The sequence below is a fragment of the Aplidium turbinatum genome, chromosome 6 (genome assembly GCF_918807975.1).
Source record: "Aplidium turbinatum chromosome 6, kaAplTurb1.1, whole genome shotgun sequence".
NCBI lineage: Eukaryota > Metazoa > Chordata > Ascidiacea > Aplousobranchia > Polyclinidae > Aplidium > Aplidium turbinatum.
This window is the reverse complement of record NC_137477.1, coordinates 24,146,008-24,160,188: the sequence shown is the minus strand read 5'-3', so window position 1 is coordinate 24,160,188 and position 14,181 is coordinate 24,146,008. Positions and strand designations below refer to the sequence as shown.

At 36.0% G+C, this 14,181-nt stretch overlaps 1 protein-coding gene and 1 long non-coding RNA gene across 2 annotated transcripts; one reads left to right on the top strand and one right to left on the bottom strand.

The window, feature by feature from the left end:
- LOC145772353 (calcium homeostasis modulator protein 6-like) lies at positions 1–6,687 on the bottom strand. Its single transcript, XM_082584233.1, has 3 exons — positions 6,006–6,687; positions 1,587–1,808; positions 1–1,079 (listed from the first exon to the last, which is right to left on the bottom strand). The coding sequence occupies exons 1-3, from the start codon at positions 6,507–6,509 to the stop codon at positions 837–839; spliced, it is 969 nt and encodes a 322-aa protein (XP_082440359.1). The 5' UTR covers positions 6,510–6,687; the 3' UTR covers positions 1–836.
- A 4,013-nt stretch (positions 6,688–10,700) lies between these two features.
- Positions 10,701–14,181, top strand: LOC145772760 (uncharacterized). The gene is made up of 2 exons (XR_014289317.1): positions 10,701–11,707; positions 11,899–14,181. It is a non-coding gene; the product is annotated as an uncharacterized LOC145772760 (long non-coding RNA).

Sequence of the window (14,181 nt, the reverse complement as noted above, 5' to 3'; positions counted from 1 at the left end):
GTGGAATACCAGGACGACTTACTTTACTAATTTTCTCTACGATATGGACATCTAGATTCTAGACTTCTAGAGGGTCACTGTAAAATTCAGAAATTGGCAGAATTACACAAAGGTTTCTTTGGTTTCAAGTGAATTCATTCTCATCATATGAAATGTTATATGTTGCTTGAAATTGTGGGTGCTAGACCATTGGTAACACCTTACTGCAGCAATGTGAGGCTACATACCGTTACCACTGCAGCGTGAAGTCTACTGCTGAATTATCATCACGTAAAATATCATTAAATATACATGATATCATGTGTTTCCATAAGTTTATTTTGGCAATACACACTTTGTACACACGTGGCAGGTCACGTACGCTGCACCTGGGTATGCGACATACTGTATAGCAGTAGACCTCAAGCTCTAATTGCACCAAATTTTGCCATGACACTATGACCCTCCAGTTGTTCACCTTATTTTTGAGTGAGCAAGCCCCTACTTTTACCATCCCTAGAACAGTCCTTATATGCATAGATTCACATAAACCCGGGCTACACTTTACTTGGCTTGTTTACGCAGTAGCAGATGTCAGTTTGTAGATGATATTATTAAGAGGGTAAAAAAAAAACAATAAACGTCTACTCATTCGTCTACTCAAAGTTCCTTTGCTCTCAATTTGGCATGGCATTGGTGGTTTGACCTCGATAGACATCGAATTACGCTAACAACCTTATTGCCACACGGACGAGAGTTATATTATGCTTTGAACGTTTAATGAAAGCATTGAGCCAATCTTTCGTCTTTTGATCAGCGTTTATCTGAACAAATTTTAAACTTAATTTTAAGTGTCATTAGACATTTAGGGCAGAAGAATCGCTCATCGATTCTAAAGCTTCATCAACATTAGTTTCCATTTCTCTGTTCATGCTTTGTTCTCGAGACATTTCCACAATCCATTCATGCAAGTGTGAGTACAACGCAAGATGTTTTTTATCTCTGTGAAATTCGTACACCGTTGATATTTTGTCCCAAAGATTTTTCTCTCTTTGTTTTTCCATAAACTTTAAAACGTTTTCTTCGGCGTCCTTTTGAGCCTAAAAGTATTAATAGTTGTCAGTACCGGTAGGTAAGGAAAGTTTTTCAATCAAAACGATGGTCTGTTTGGTTTGGCTTATAAGCTACTTTGAAAATTCATTTTATTGTTTAGCTTATTTTTATGATTGAGCCTAAGTAAAACCGACTGTCAGGGTTGTTGAGAGAATAACTTGGCTCTGGTGCCATTATAAGATTATAGAGCCTCCGAATCAAGACACCTTTTTGAAAAACACAATCTCTTCTAAGAATAGCTTTTTCACAAGCAGTAGCCTACTGTAGATGTTGTTTAATAAAAAAAGAAACATCTAATCTGGAAAATACTGCAGTAGGTTGGTTCCTTCAACTTTCTGAGGCTTTTAGAGAAGTCAAGGGCTTAAAACAAATGTGGTCCCAAAGCACCCTTTGGAACCTCTTGTTAAAGTTAGGCTACTGATGTCTGCTGTGATTATTCTTTGACTGGACTTATAGTGGTTTAGTTTTCCAATTACTAAACTACTGTAACTCACCTTGTTCTTCATTTCTTCATCAAATTGAGCTTCTTCGGCTTCTCTGTAAAGCTTATAATATTTTGCGTGATAATAAGTGAGAGGAAAACTGCACTGAGTAGCTATATACACAGTGAGTCCCACTACAACAGCGATAGCTGTAATAATCCATCCCAGGAGTTGCGACAAACTTTTGTTTTCCTGAAAATCATTGGACATGGTTGGCTTCGATTGTCTTGCTACCTAGAGAATATTTCAACAGCATTAGTTTTTTTTATACTATTAACCAATGCTTTGTTTTTTGTTGGTTTGAAAATAGGCTACTTGATTGATTGATTGAATATTTTCCTTGAACTGGGAAAGCTTCTTTGAGAGCTTAATCCTGGCAGTTTTGCATCCTTGTACTGTAGACATACCTAATTCTAAAGAATTTTTATCACTGCACATTTTCTTAGAAAACAGTTACGTAATGCAGTATGGCATGAAAATTATGCAATTGCAAACTTCTGCAAAAGCGGCTGTTCCGATTACCTCGCTTTTGGTTTTGTTTGCATCACAGTTTCATTTTGGCCATCGTGTAAAATCCAATGTTTTTTTGTGAAATTGCGGAGAAGCGATAACCAGTCAAATTGCCTTTTGATAAAAGTAAAACTGATGAAAAATATTAAAAAAATATATCTATATTTTTTGAGCCAGTCAAAGCGCTTGATTGGTTTAATTAAAACCTCTTTTAATGTGATGTCACATCAAGATCAATTTTGAAAAACACAAAAGAGGTTTACAGCAGGACAACTATCGGTTAGTTATCAAGAAACCGATATCATGTCAATGTAGGTCTACATTGTATGTTATCTCAGGCACGAAAAAGACAATTTTTTTTTATTTTGTTTCATCTGAAGTCGCACATTTGTCATTGCTGTATTATGAAAAACTTTTGCAAACCACTCTTGCTTCCCTGCTTTTGGAATTTTTTTGTAACTCCAATCTTTATCGTCTATACCTCAAAACAGCAGGTCTTGAGTTATATTCAGAGAGCTTTGGCGTATTCATGTTGTTGGACAAGCAGTCACAGATAGTTTGACTTACTTAACGATTGCCTGCAGCGAAGTGCGAAGAATCAGTGTTCTCTGCGTAAATGACCTGGTTTAAGCCAGACGGACATTATTACATTGTAGATCAGCCAACTTCAAGTGAAATTTATTTTACGCTGAATGGTCTTTAAAAAAAATGAAAGAGGCAACATAAAAAAAACTGCTTTGTGTTTTGTATGCGTTGTTTATTCTTTGGCAAAAACACTTATTTAATACTTGTAAAGGCTTGCGACGACTGATGCAGGCCCGGTCACCGAGATTGACAGAGTGAAGTCTCCGCTTGTTGTTGAAATGTTGCTGCCGAGGAATTACTCCATCCATTTAATCCCGCTGAATGGAGAGCAGTCCCCCCGCTGAATGGAGAGCAGTAATTAATGTGCGTTGCTCAAGCGCATACCCCGAGAGTCAAACCAGCGGTCCAGCGCCGCTTGATCACGAAGTCACGCGCTAACCAACTGTGTCCTCAAAGTTTGTTGTAACTTTTTAATCATTTAATAGGTTACCGTACTATTAAAGTACATAAAGGGATGGAAGCAAAAGCCTGTCCCGGTGGGAGGATGAATATCTTTTATTGACTGTTGACAAACAGTAAAGCGGTCCATTGTCGTTAACGCTTCTAGAGAGACGACAACTATCACCCACAATATGCGCAGTTTCATCGCGTAAAAGACATGAATATCCTACTTTTGAAAAAATGTCACGTTGAATCTAACGTGACTGCATAAAGTGATTAATTATTACTTTCGTTGAAGCAACACATGTGGTTATGCGTGAGAATACCATTTCAAACTGCGTTGTGGCCATAGTGGATCCAGCAAGTAGCATGTTACTTTCAAACTGTTTGGTTTTCGTTATTTAATTATCGTGTTGAAAACAAGGTGAACAACTAACGTAGTAAGCTACTAAATAACATGAGATGTTCTACTGGTGCAAATTAAGCTAAACTATCACAAGATGCATACAGTGACAATCTGCTTTTATTCCGACGTTTTCATGATGAACAGCCTCATTCAATTTTCAGTAGTAAGCTACTAATAATGTTCCTGCGAGTTTGTAGGTCTGCTGTGGGTATTGTCAGCATAACTACAAATTAATAGGATTAAAAAATTGTAACCAGTGCACGCGAAATACACATGAAAAACTGCATGCAAATTTGACGGACTTTACATTGTATAGAAACTAGAAAGGTTGTTTGGAACAAAAAGTTTCGAAATAGTTCGTTTCATTTTGAGTTTAATCTTGCTTTCGTTTCAAAATAAATTTAGGGAATGATTTCGATTCGTTTTATTTTAAATTTCCGGCTTTGTAAGTTTTGATTTGCTTCGAAATGAAATAAACTTACCACAATCTACTTTTTCAGGCGCGTCGTTTGGTTTATCAGTCGTAGGAAAAGTGTTCAAAACCTTATTGAAACAACTAGAAGAGTATCTACAGTATGTAAATGAGACGCAGAGATATCTAAGTCTATTTAGCTTACATTGACATAAGTTCCCTCAACTCTTTCTAAACGTTTTCAAGGTACAACTTGTTTAGAAAAAACGCGCTAAAAAGACCAAGTGAGCGTTCACCCACAGTTGTTCTTATCCGCAGCGGAAACATAAAATCTTTCATATGCCCTGAGTAAACACATCCGTGATAAAATGTAATGAACAAGTAAACTATCTTTCGGTAATTTTATTTATGTATGTTTTGCCATGTATGACAGGTAGGCTAGTCACTACCTGGTCTAGTTCCCTAAAGAAATCAGTCGTGTCTGCTTGACGAAATGTCGAAATAAAAGCAGATTGTCACTTTATACATTGTGATAGTTTAGCTTAATTTGTACTAGCCTAGTAGAACGCATCATTTTATTTAACATTTAGTTTAAGTTAGGAAAAAAAAAATTGTGTAACATTCATCCGGTACGGCACGTAAAACGGTGATGAACTGTTTTATTTTGATCAACTACGCACGAGTACAAAATAATTGACATGGCGAGAAGAACACAATAAACATAGCCAGGTCAGAGACTTTAAAGAACCGGCCTGCCACGCCCAAATATCAAATAAGGCCTTATTACTCAACGGAATAATCTGTTTTAAAAAAGCAATTGTTCATTTTCTTTAGCCTATACTTGCTTACATTTTACTCCTCGTGTGATTTATTTCTTGTTGAGTTGTTTGCTATAACCAGGGCAACTATAGCATGCTTGTGTCATTTGTTGAGTCTATGCTGTTCAGTTGTGACTACCGTTTGCAGGCCATGCAAAGGAACATTCAACTTCTAATTGCAACTTTATTTACAGTACTATTTCACAAATAAAGATGCAAGTCATATGCCATGACGAAATGACTAGAGAACTGTGTTCGGAAACTGGTAGGCTAGGGCACAAACCGCTGCTATTTCAGTCAACCCGTAGCGTCAGGCAAAAACAAGTGGTTTGTATCTACATTTTGTGAAGTAGGCTAACCATTGAAGTTGCTTTGTTTTAGGCTATATGTCTGTGGTACAACAAAGTGTACTCTCTGCCAAGTTCTATCGTTGAAAAGCACCATCACGCTCGTCATTTTCGGTTCACTGAATCTATAAACATTGAATCAAACTTCACTGGTCACTCATGTCAACCAGGAAATAATGGCATAATTTTGTTGATAGTTAAAAAATTCCCTTTGTTTGGCTAGTTTTCTTTAAATTGTATTGCATAAACTTTCCATAAAGTTTGTTGTAGGCCTATACTTTTTTCGATTCACATAAAATATGCAGATATCTAGCCTATTTATTAGTTATAAAAAGGGACTTTAAAATTTTTATGCAGAGCGAATCTCAATAAAGAAACGATGAAATGTTGTTTCCGCCTTGAAGGTCGAAAAATGCCAAACAAATTCTGTATCATGGGTCGTGGCCAAAAAAGTTTAAAAACTGGAAAAATACGAACTTTTCACCCGCAACAAAAAGTACAGCATTTTTCCAAACCAAAGTATATATCATAACACATTCATCTACATTCTACATGAATTAAACATGGTGTGTTTGAGACCTGTGATGTTTGCAAATGCTGTAACTTTTGAAGGCTGATGGCGATCGCTTTGCACTTTTCTGAATAAGTCTACGAAGGAAAAATTGACCAAAATCAACAAATACGAACGTACAAACATTCTAAAAAAAATTGAGTTTGAAGTGTAATTAAGTTGGCGATGAGAACCTTTTGGGCCTCAGCTAGAAGATAATAGAAAATTGTTAATAAAAAAGCCAGTTGATAAAAAAAAAGTTCAATTGGCATTGGTAGCTTAATAAGTGTCTTTTGTAATCCTAGTTCAAAAGAAAGAAAACATTTCTAACTAAGAACTTACAAAATCAACAAAGGACTTACAGCTTCGCAGTCTTCATACGTTGGATCGTTTTTTTCAACATCATAAGGTAAGGGTGTAATTGCACAGGCGAGATAAATGCCGTTGAGGAACGCAATGCATATCCAAGTGAAAGGGGAAAGCAACGCCTTTCCAGCTATCGAACAAAGAGTCCAAGCAGCCTCGTGTGCTTCTCTTTTATGTTCTTGAGTTTTGTGAGAACAACCAGTCAAAGATTTCCATAATTGTGGACTTGATACAATTCCAAACATGTAAAGTCCAAATGCCGGGGCAACAATGAAAGAAATTCCATAGCCATAGTTTAGTGACCGAGAGCAATCGAAGGAAGCCGTAGTTGCATTTTGACAACCACTTCCAATGTCAGATAGAGAAACACACGGGCAGCGAAATGCTGCAAGACTAACAAGCTGTTCTGCAATAGCTGTGGTACCAATTATTGCAGTATTGAACAGAGTGCCAGAATAATCCTTGAGCGTTTTTTGAATTGCAGCTAATTGTTTCGCCATTTAGAAGACGTCTATGCTGTTTTGTTTAATCAGATTATCGTACACTTCACTTTTTGTCTTCCTGGTGAGCCTGTTATATTAACTTTCAAACCCAGGCTTCTTGTTCGTAATTTTCAACTCCACAAACTGATTTAATTTTTCTGAGGCTTCAAAACTTCGAGCTGCGCTGTCTTCTGGAAAGCTATGCAAACTGAAACCTTTGGCGTTTCGTTGTGCAAGGGAGATTTTGCTTATTACGTCATATCCTTTGTACTGTCGCATTGATAAGAGTATGGAAGCCAATAGCATTGCTCTGGTTTACGTTATCTTGTTAAACTAACCAGAATCGTGACTGTCGCTTGTTTACAAAAGCTTTCAAAGAGGCTGCACTGCAATTATGTATAAACAGACTAAACGTGATTAATTGTAGTTCTCGTGTTCCTCAAATTGGTTCCACTAACGTTTCAAGGAATCTACGGTTGACATACAGTGAGATACTTTGTTTCTTCGCTTTGAAATAGACTTTCCAAGTACATAAAATTTACATCAGGTAGCCCTACAAGTAGAATGCACTACGTACTATTTGATAAAATTATCAATCTGATATTATATCAAATCTCGTCTTCATAAAATGTACAAAAAATTGCTAATCAATTATGCTTGAAGTTTGTCTATTAATGTTCAACCGTTTTTCTGTACCTCTCGTGTTATTTTAGTGTGACTACCTTAGCTTGTGGGTTGGCGGTGGGATGGCGCAAGGGGAAAGACGTTAGCTTTCCAATTATGCAAACCTGATTCGACTCACGGCTTCAGCTGGTTGTTGAAAAACACCGCTCACCGTTACCTAGGGTGTAATAAATTGGGTGAGCGTAGTTGCTGAAGTAAAGGTGGCCGAGAGAAAGGAACTGGCCACCCTACTCTCCTTAGTGCGAAGGCTTAGTATTAGCACAATGAGAACCTTACTTTCTCATACCCGACACTTGATTCAAGTATAGAATACCCTTTACCCGTTATCTTTTTACCTTAGCTTAGTTGCATTGAAATCTGATTGTTGGGATTGGTTTTAAGTTGAAAAGTTTAAAGCAGAAACAAAGCCTGCTTCATTTCAACGAAATATTTTTTGTCTTCATTCATTTCGAAATTGTAACTAATTTGCTTTGTTATGCGTAAGGAACAAATTTGAAATGAGGATTTTATCACTCAGAAAGAGTTGTAAAGTGAGAGCAAAATGCACAGTCTTGTGAATGAAGAGTTGGTGAAAATTTACAAACTACTGTATTTTCGTTAAGAGAAGTTTCAAGTAACATGCCACATATTTCAAAGTTTTGTTTCGTTTCGCAACTAAATTTTTTTGTTTGGGTTTTTTGTCGTGTCAAGCATCTCAGTGAAGATATTCTTTTTCAGGATTTGTTTAAAACAAATGATCACGTTTCAATAAAAGCAATTAAACTTTGATTTCAAAAAAAAACATTGCAAAAGTGAATTACATTGTTACGTAGGTTATTTAAATAATTTTTATAAAACGCTCCCTCTTTACAAACGTGGTCTATTCGAAGATCAACGGTTTGGATTTTAGGAATAGCCTACTGACATTCTGTAACACAAAAATGCCTAAGCAAGCTAACTCGTCTTCAGCAATAGTTAGACAGATTTGTGGAGATTTTCCTATCGCATAAAAACACGACGCACCTTTTATGGTCTATAAATCACCTTGACTTTTCGACAAAATATTACGTCTGGGTCTGAAATCGACAAAATATTATGTTTGGGTAACTGGTATCAATTCAAGGAAGAACTGTGCCCTCTACAAATAAGCAATTTCGTTAGGTCAAAATAAAGTCAAAATTTGATAACAATAAAAAAAAAAAAAATTTTTTTTAGGTCAAAATAAAAATGGCCCTACTGATAACTCAGCATTTTAGGAGGTCAAACAATTAACTAGATTCTTTATTATCAGATTAACCAACTGAACTTCTATCACCATGAATAGGCTGGATCCTCTTCTTTTTGAGTCGTCAGTTGAAACTGACGCTAAGAGGATAACGGTTAAGAAAATATCAGTTTAAAAAATTTAACTTTAAATAGGCTACTTTGTTGAAAGAAATGATTTAATTACGTTAATCTAAACAACTAACCGCATCAGCAAAGGAGGTCAATTTCTTGGAAAGTTTAGGAATCAACATGCTACATTGGTAGCCTACACTACAGTATATTTTTGAAAATCAAACACAAGCCGTCGTCGAAAAATTGCATAAAAATAAAATCCAGTTAAAAGTATAAGCAAAAAACTTCAAAATGTAAAAAAAGAAGGAATTTAAGCACTTTTAAGTGTCCTCAAAAACCAATTCATTTTCTTAAGAACATAATGCAAATCCTCCAAAAAGACGACATAGACATAAATCCAGGGCCGTGTTAACCGCCCCCCGTACCCCCGGCGGGGGTGTCAAGCATGGCTGTTCAGGAGTCCACTGATTTTGCTCTGTTTAATGCTTTTTGTTTGTCTAAAAATAAAAATAAAACTGCTACAAAATCTCGATAATAATTAATTAATCAATAGGCTAGCTTAAATCATGCAATTTGCTGCTTCCCAAACCTCCAGCTAGATGCCTACCTCCGTCTAGGGGGACACGCATATTTAGTTCGTGCAGGGTTTTTGGTTTGTTATTTAAAAAGTTTAGTATGTAATTTTATTTCGATTCTTGCAAAATTTTCTCGCTTGCTTTGCTTGCTCAATCACGTTTTATTAGTCCAACTAACAATGTTGGCATGCATAGTTTCAGAAAGTGAACTGAGGAAGAAAAGTTTTTTGTGTTTTAAGTTACAAAACTAACGAAATAATTATAATATTCCAAAGTAAACACCGCTCACTTAAATAGCGTAGTTGATTAACAATTAAATTGATGAATTTCAGTGTTCATGGAGATGAAGTAGACAGTAGCCTATTACACTAAATCAAAAAAATCAGTTTAATTATAAAGCTTTTGCCACATAAGTGTGGCTTCTTCAGCATAGTCTTATTCAAATAGAATTATATTTTTTAGAAAATTTATTTTTAGAAAGTTTCTATTTGAAAAAGACTATAGTGAAGAAGCCACACTTGTGTGGTTAAAGCTCTATAAATAAACTCATTTTCCTGATTTAGAGTGATACTGTCTGTTTTGTTGTAGGCTAAATATTTATCACACTACGCATCCTAATCGGATCATCAGTTAAATCATAAGAGGATTTGATGAAAGTTTAATAATGAAGTTTTGTTTTTGAATTGAAGGGAGCACGGCGTAGGTCATGAAGGCAGTTAGGTTATAAAGTGAAATGTACCGTAAAAATACATTAGGCTAAGTGAAGCGAAAGTGAAGACACCTCAGATAGTTTTTGAAGTGTTAATTAAGCCTGCTGAAAGGCTACGTCATGCTAAGCTATACAAATTTTCAATAAATAAATTATTATTGAAATCCTTCTGTGATCGTAAATAATTTTTTTTTAAATGGTAGGCTAACTTAAATTTGAAACCAAATCTTCTACTCAAATTCAGTGGCGGCTCGCCTATAGAAACTGCAAAACTGCAGCACCCCCTGCACATTTCAGAATTTTATTTTTTTTATTAATTTCACGTTTGTTTTCATTTTCTCTATAGATCCTATCGACTAGAAGTTTCATAATTTCTGGATTTTAAAAAGTATTATGATTTTTCAGTTTTATATTTGGAAGCTCTGAACTGCAAGCTCTGCAGTTGTGATTTTATAAAAGAAGAACAAACAGGAATCGTGACGTCATTTTTGGCTGAGGTTGCTTTAAAACTCGACGATACCGAACTGCAAATTTTGCAGTTGCTGGTCAGGCTAACTATTGTTGCAAGTATACTTCATCGTTTTCAAGCACAATGTTAGGTGGCTGTGACTGATGCTGTTACATGGTTAGACTAATATGCTTTGCTTTCTGCACAAAAAGATAAAGCTTAGACTAGGACCTAGGTTATCTTGATTGAGCTTAGACTAGGACCTAGTCACTAGGTTATCATTGTTGTTCTTACTTAATTAAATTTAAGCTAGGTTCTTTGTTTACTTGCGATAATAAGTTAAGGTCAAAGATCTAGGGGTGTAACTGTAAGAACAACGCAACTTCTTAATTGGCTAGATTTTTTTATCAGCATTTTGCTGAGCAGGGTCTGCCATATTTACATTAATTCCACATCGCATTGTTATTTTCAGGCTGTGTGTTGATGGTTTATAAGTGCTAGTCTAGTTGTGCAGCAAGCTGTAGACTGGTAGAAGGATAGGTTATGACATGGGAGGCTGCAACGTGGTGCTGTCAATGTGAACTTTCATCCTACGAACAGTTAATAAAGTTCATGAACATTTGGAACCCTTAAAATCCTGCCTTGATGAAATACACTACAGTCTACAGCAACTACTGATCATACCATTTCAGAAGCAACAGGTATTTTGCATTACCTTACCAACAAAAAATTCCTCTTTTGGTTGCAGCTTTTTTATCAAATAATGTCTCATGTTGAAGTGATTTTCAACCAAATGCAATCTCGAGATATTGATGTGTTCAAAGTACATGAATATATAAGCAATTTCAAAAGTGCAATTTCCGTGATAAGAAACTCAAAAGTACCGTACTGTGAGAATTCTTCAAAAACACTTATGGCTGAAGCGAAGGAGGTATGTGACTGCATATGTGTTGACATAATGGCTAGATATTGCTTCACCAAACAATTAGTAAATGCAAAATTGTTCAACAAGAGAAGCTTCAATAGCTTTAAGAATAAACTGCCCATACATGAGGTGGCAGTAACTGTGGAAGCATATCCCATCATAGAAAAAGAAAAGTTTGAAACTGAACTTGCAGTATTCTACAGCAGATTGGACAATGGACATGTATGAATATTCCGTGTTATTTGAATTGTTGACATTTATTCAGAGATGTTCTCAGTGAAATTTCCAAACTGTTAAAAATCCTCCTAATTATTCCTATGACCACAGCAGAGCCTGAACGCTGCTTTTCGACATTAAAAAGAATCAAAACTTTTCTGAGTACCATCAATCAAGAAAGGCTCCAATCATTAAATGCTATTGCCGTCATTTCAACAGAGAAAAAATTCTTCGTTACCCAGACATTAACGACAAAGTCATCATTTTGCTCAAAAGTAAACAAGAAGAATAGATTTTGTCTATAAATAAGCTTGGTTCCAGTTGACATGGAGCAGTTTATTTGTAAGTAACTTATGTTTTGTAGTTTATCCCACTGTTTACCTTTGTATGCACCCTAATTATAGCCTGCATAGTGCATGTGCAGCATGCACTGTAGGAACTTTGTGTCTTTTGTTTATTTGTTATTCATAGTAATAAAATAACCCATCATAAAATAATTTGTCAGACAAACCACAAGAAATCTTGTATTTCAGCAAAAGAAAAACTTTGCTGGATCATCCATGGCCTTGACTGAGTCCCTCACTAAACGGAGTGTTCAACTTGTCAACGATGCAAAACACCAATTTGGGAAAAGAAATGTCTGAACAATCAATGGCAACAGTTTTGTATTTATTTATTCACAGACACACATAATCAAATCTTCAGAAGCCATCCTAAAGTTAAGTATCGTACTGATTAATTAATCTTTTTATGTTTTGGGTTAGGCCTATAATAGCCTATGCCTATCTAATTTGTTAAAACTGGTAACTATTTACAAAACAGTGCTTATATGCATATTATATATATGATATTGCAAATAATTTTAACCAATGTATATTATATAGGCTAGATTGTCAATCTCCTGTTGGACACTTCCTTTTTACTTGTAAATTAGGAGAAAAAATCTGCTTTGAATTCATCGTATTTTTTGTCCCAACAATGGTAGTTGTAGCAAGATCCGATATCAATTGAGCAATTGTTCAAACTGGAAATTAGTGTTTTCGTGTTTAAATTTCACAACAATTTACTACCAGATTGCTTCTCCAACCGTTTTAAATGTGTCAAAGAGGTTCACTGCCTGTGTACAAGAAACCATGATAATGATTCTCTAAACATTCCATACTTCTCAAAAACGCTTGTAACTCAGCATTCAATAGAATTCACAGGTGCGAAAACATGGAACGAATTTCCTTCTTCAATTAGATAGAGTGATACAAAGTCACTTTTTGTCCACAATCTAAAACAAAATTTAAGCAAACAAAACGGATACACAATAGAAAGACAATGTAGAAAGACTTTCTTGCATTCTTGTGAAGATTTTAGTGGAAATCCGAAATAATTTACAAAAGATTAGGCCTACCTAACAATAATGTCGACTGCTTGTGCTGTACTTTTATGTTTGTAGATATTAACAGCAAACGCAACACTCCATAATCAACACGACACGTCACAAAAGGGGATGAGAGCTTCATCAACACCATCAGGACATCATCATCATCTTATCTACCAGCAGCTCATCCATTCCATCTTCACCCACCAGGACAAGAAACAATAACTTAAACTGGATCTCAAACCTTAATCACCATAGGTTACTGTGTGATGTGCAGTCTGACCATAGAAAGAGCTCAACACCTGCTCTCCTGGGCCACATCGAAACGAGCTTTTGCCTGAGGAGTGAGGATGGGTTTCTTTTATGTTCGGCTTTCTTTCTCCATCCTATAATTATTATGATTACTGCTCATTGCTCATCCACATCAATCTTGGAACTGACAAATTCAATCCACAACACTTTTCATTAGGTTGTCATTCATTGCTACATTTGTGCTTGTTTTTGTTTTATTTTTTACTGTTTGCTTTTTGGGTTTTGTGGCCGTGCTAACTACAGACATAGCCTACTACATGATTTTCTATTCAGGAACGTTTTAAACCAGTGGTTCTTAACCTGGGCGCTGTTAACTTTTAGAGGGGCGGAAATATTCAGGGGGCGCTACATTCAGAAGGTGTAACGATATTTTCCTCACTGCAAATTTGCTTTAGTAGTTCTGCTGGGGGTACGAGAATCCACCGAGGATGAGGAGCTATATACAGTATAGAGATTGTGTTTAACAAGGGAAGTAGTGATTCTCTCTCAGAGCATTCTATGTTGGCCTATACAGCACAATGCACAACACCATCCGACAAGCGTGGACGTCGGATGGTGTTGTGCATGGCCTTTGTTGTTGATAATGGGCATTGTTTCCCTTTCCTTGTAGTAAGTAAATGGCATTTTGTGGTCAGCTTTTGGCAGGGACAGCGGGCAGGCAGTGCAAGCAAACCATAAGGACTGGTCATAATAATAGTCAGTCAATAATGGTTATTAGTGTAACTCTTACTAACTACTAAAAAATCAGCAGAGATGTGCCTTAAGACTTTTAAGTTAAGAGCCTTAAGGCACATCTGTGCTGATTTTTTAGTATTAAAACTAACATCGGCTTAAACTAGTTTTTTCTTACTAACTAATTACTACTGGCTGTAGGCTAGCCTTATAGTCTTGGAAGAAAATGTCATTAGTAGGCTACAGCCCTTATATTATGGTGGGCGCCAGACTATGGAAATCTCTGAAAAGGGGCGCTGGGGAAAAAAAGGTTAAGAACCACTGTTTTAAACCTTTCAAGGTTTTGCCACCTTTTCCCATTCATTAACGTGCTGGTAGGTCTATATCGACTATTGTAGTTAAGAGTATCTTTTTCGTCCCGGACGTGTTAATGACAAAAAATAAAATGGTTGATTGATATTCA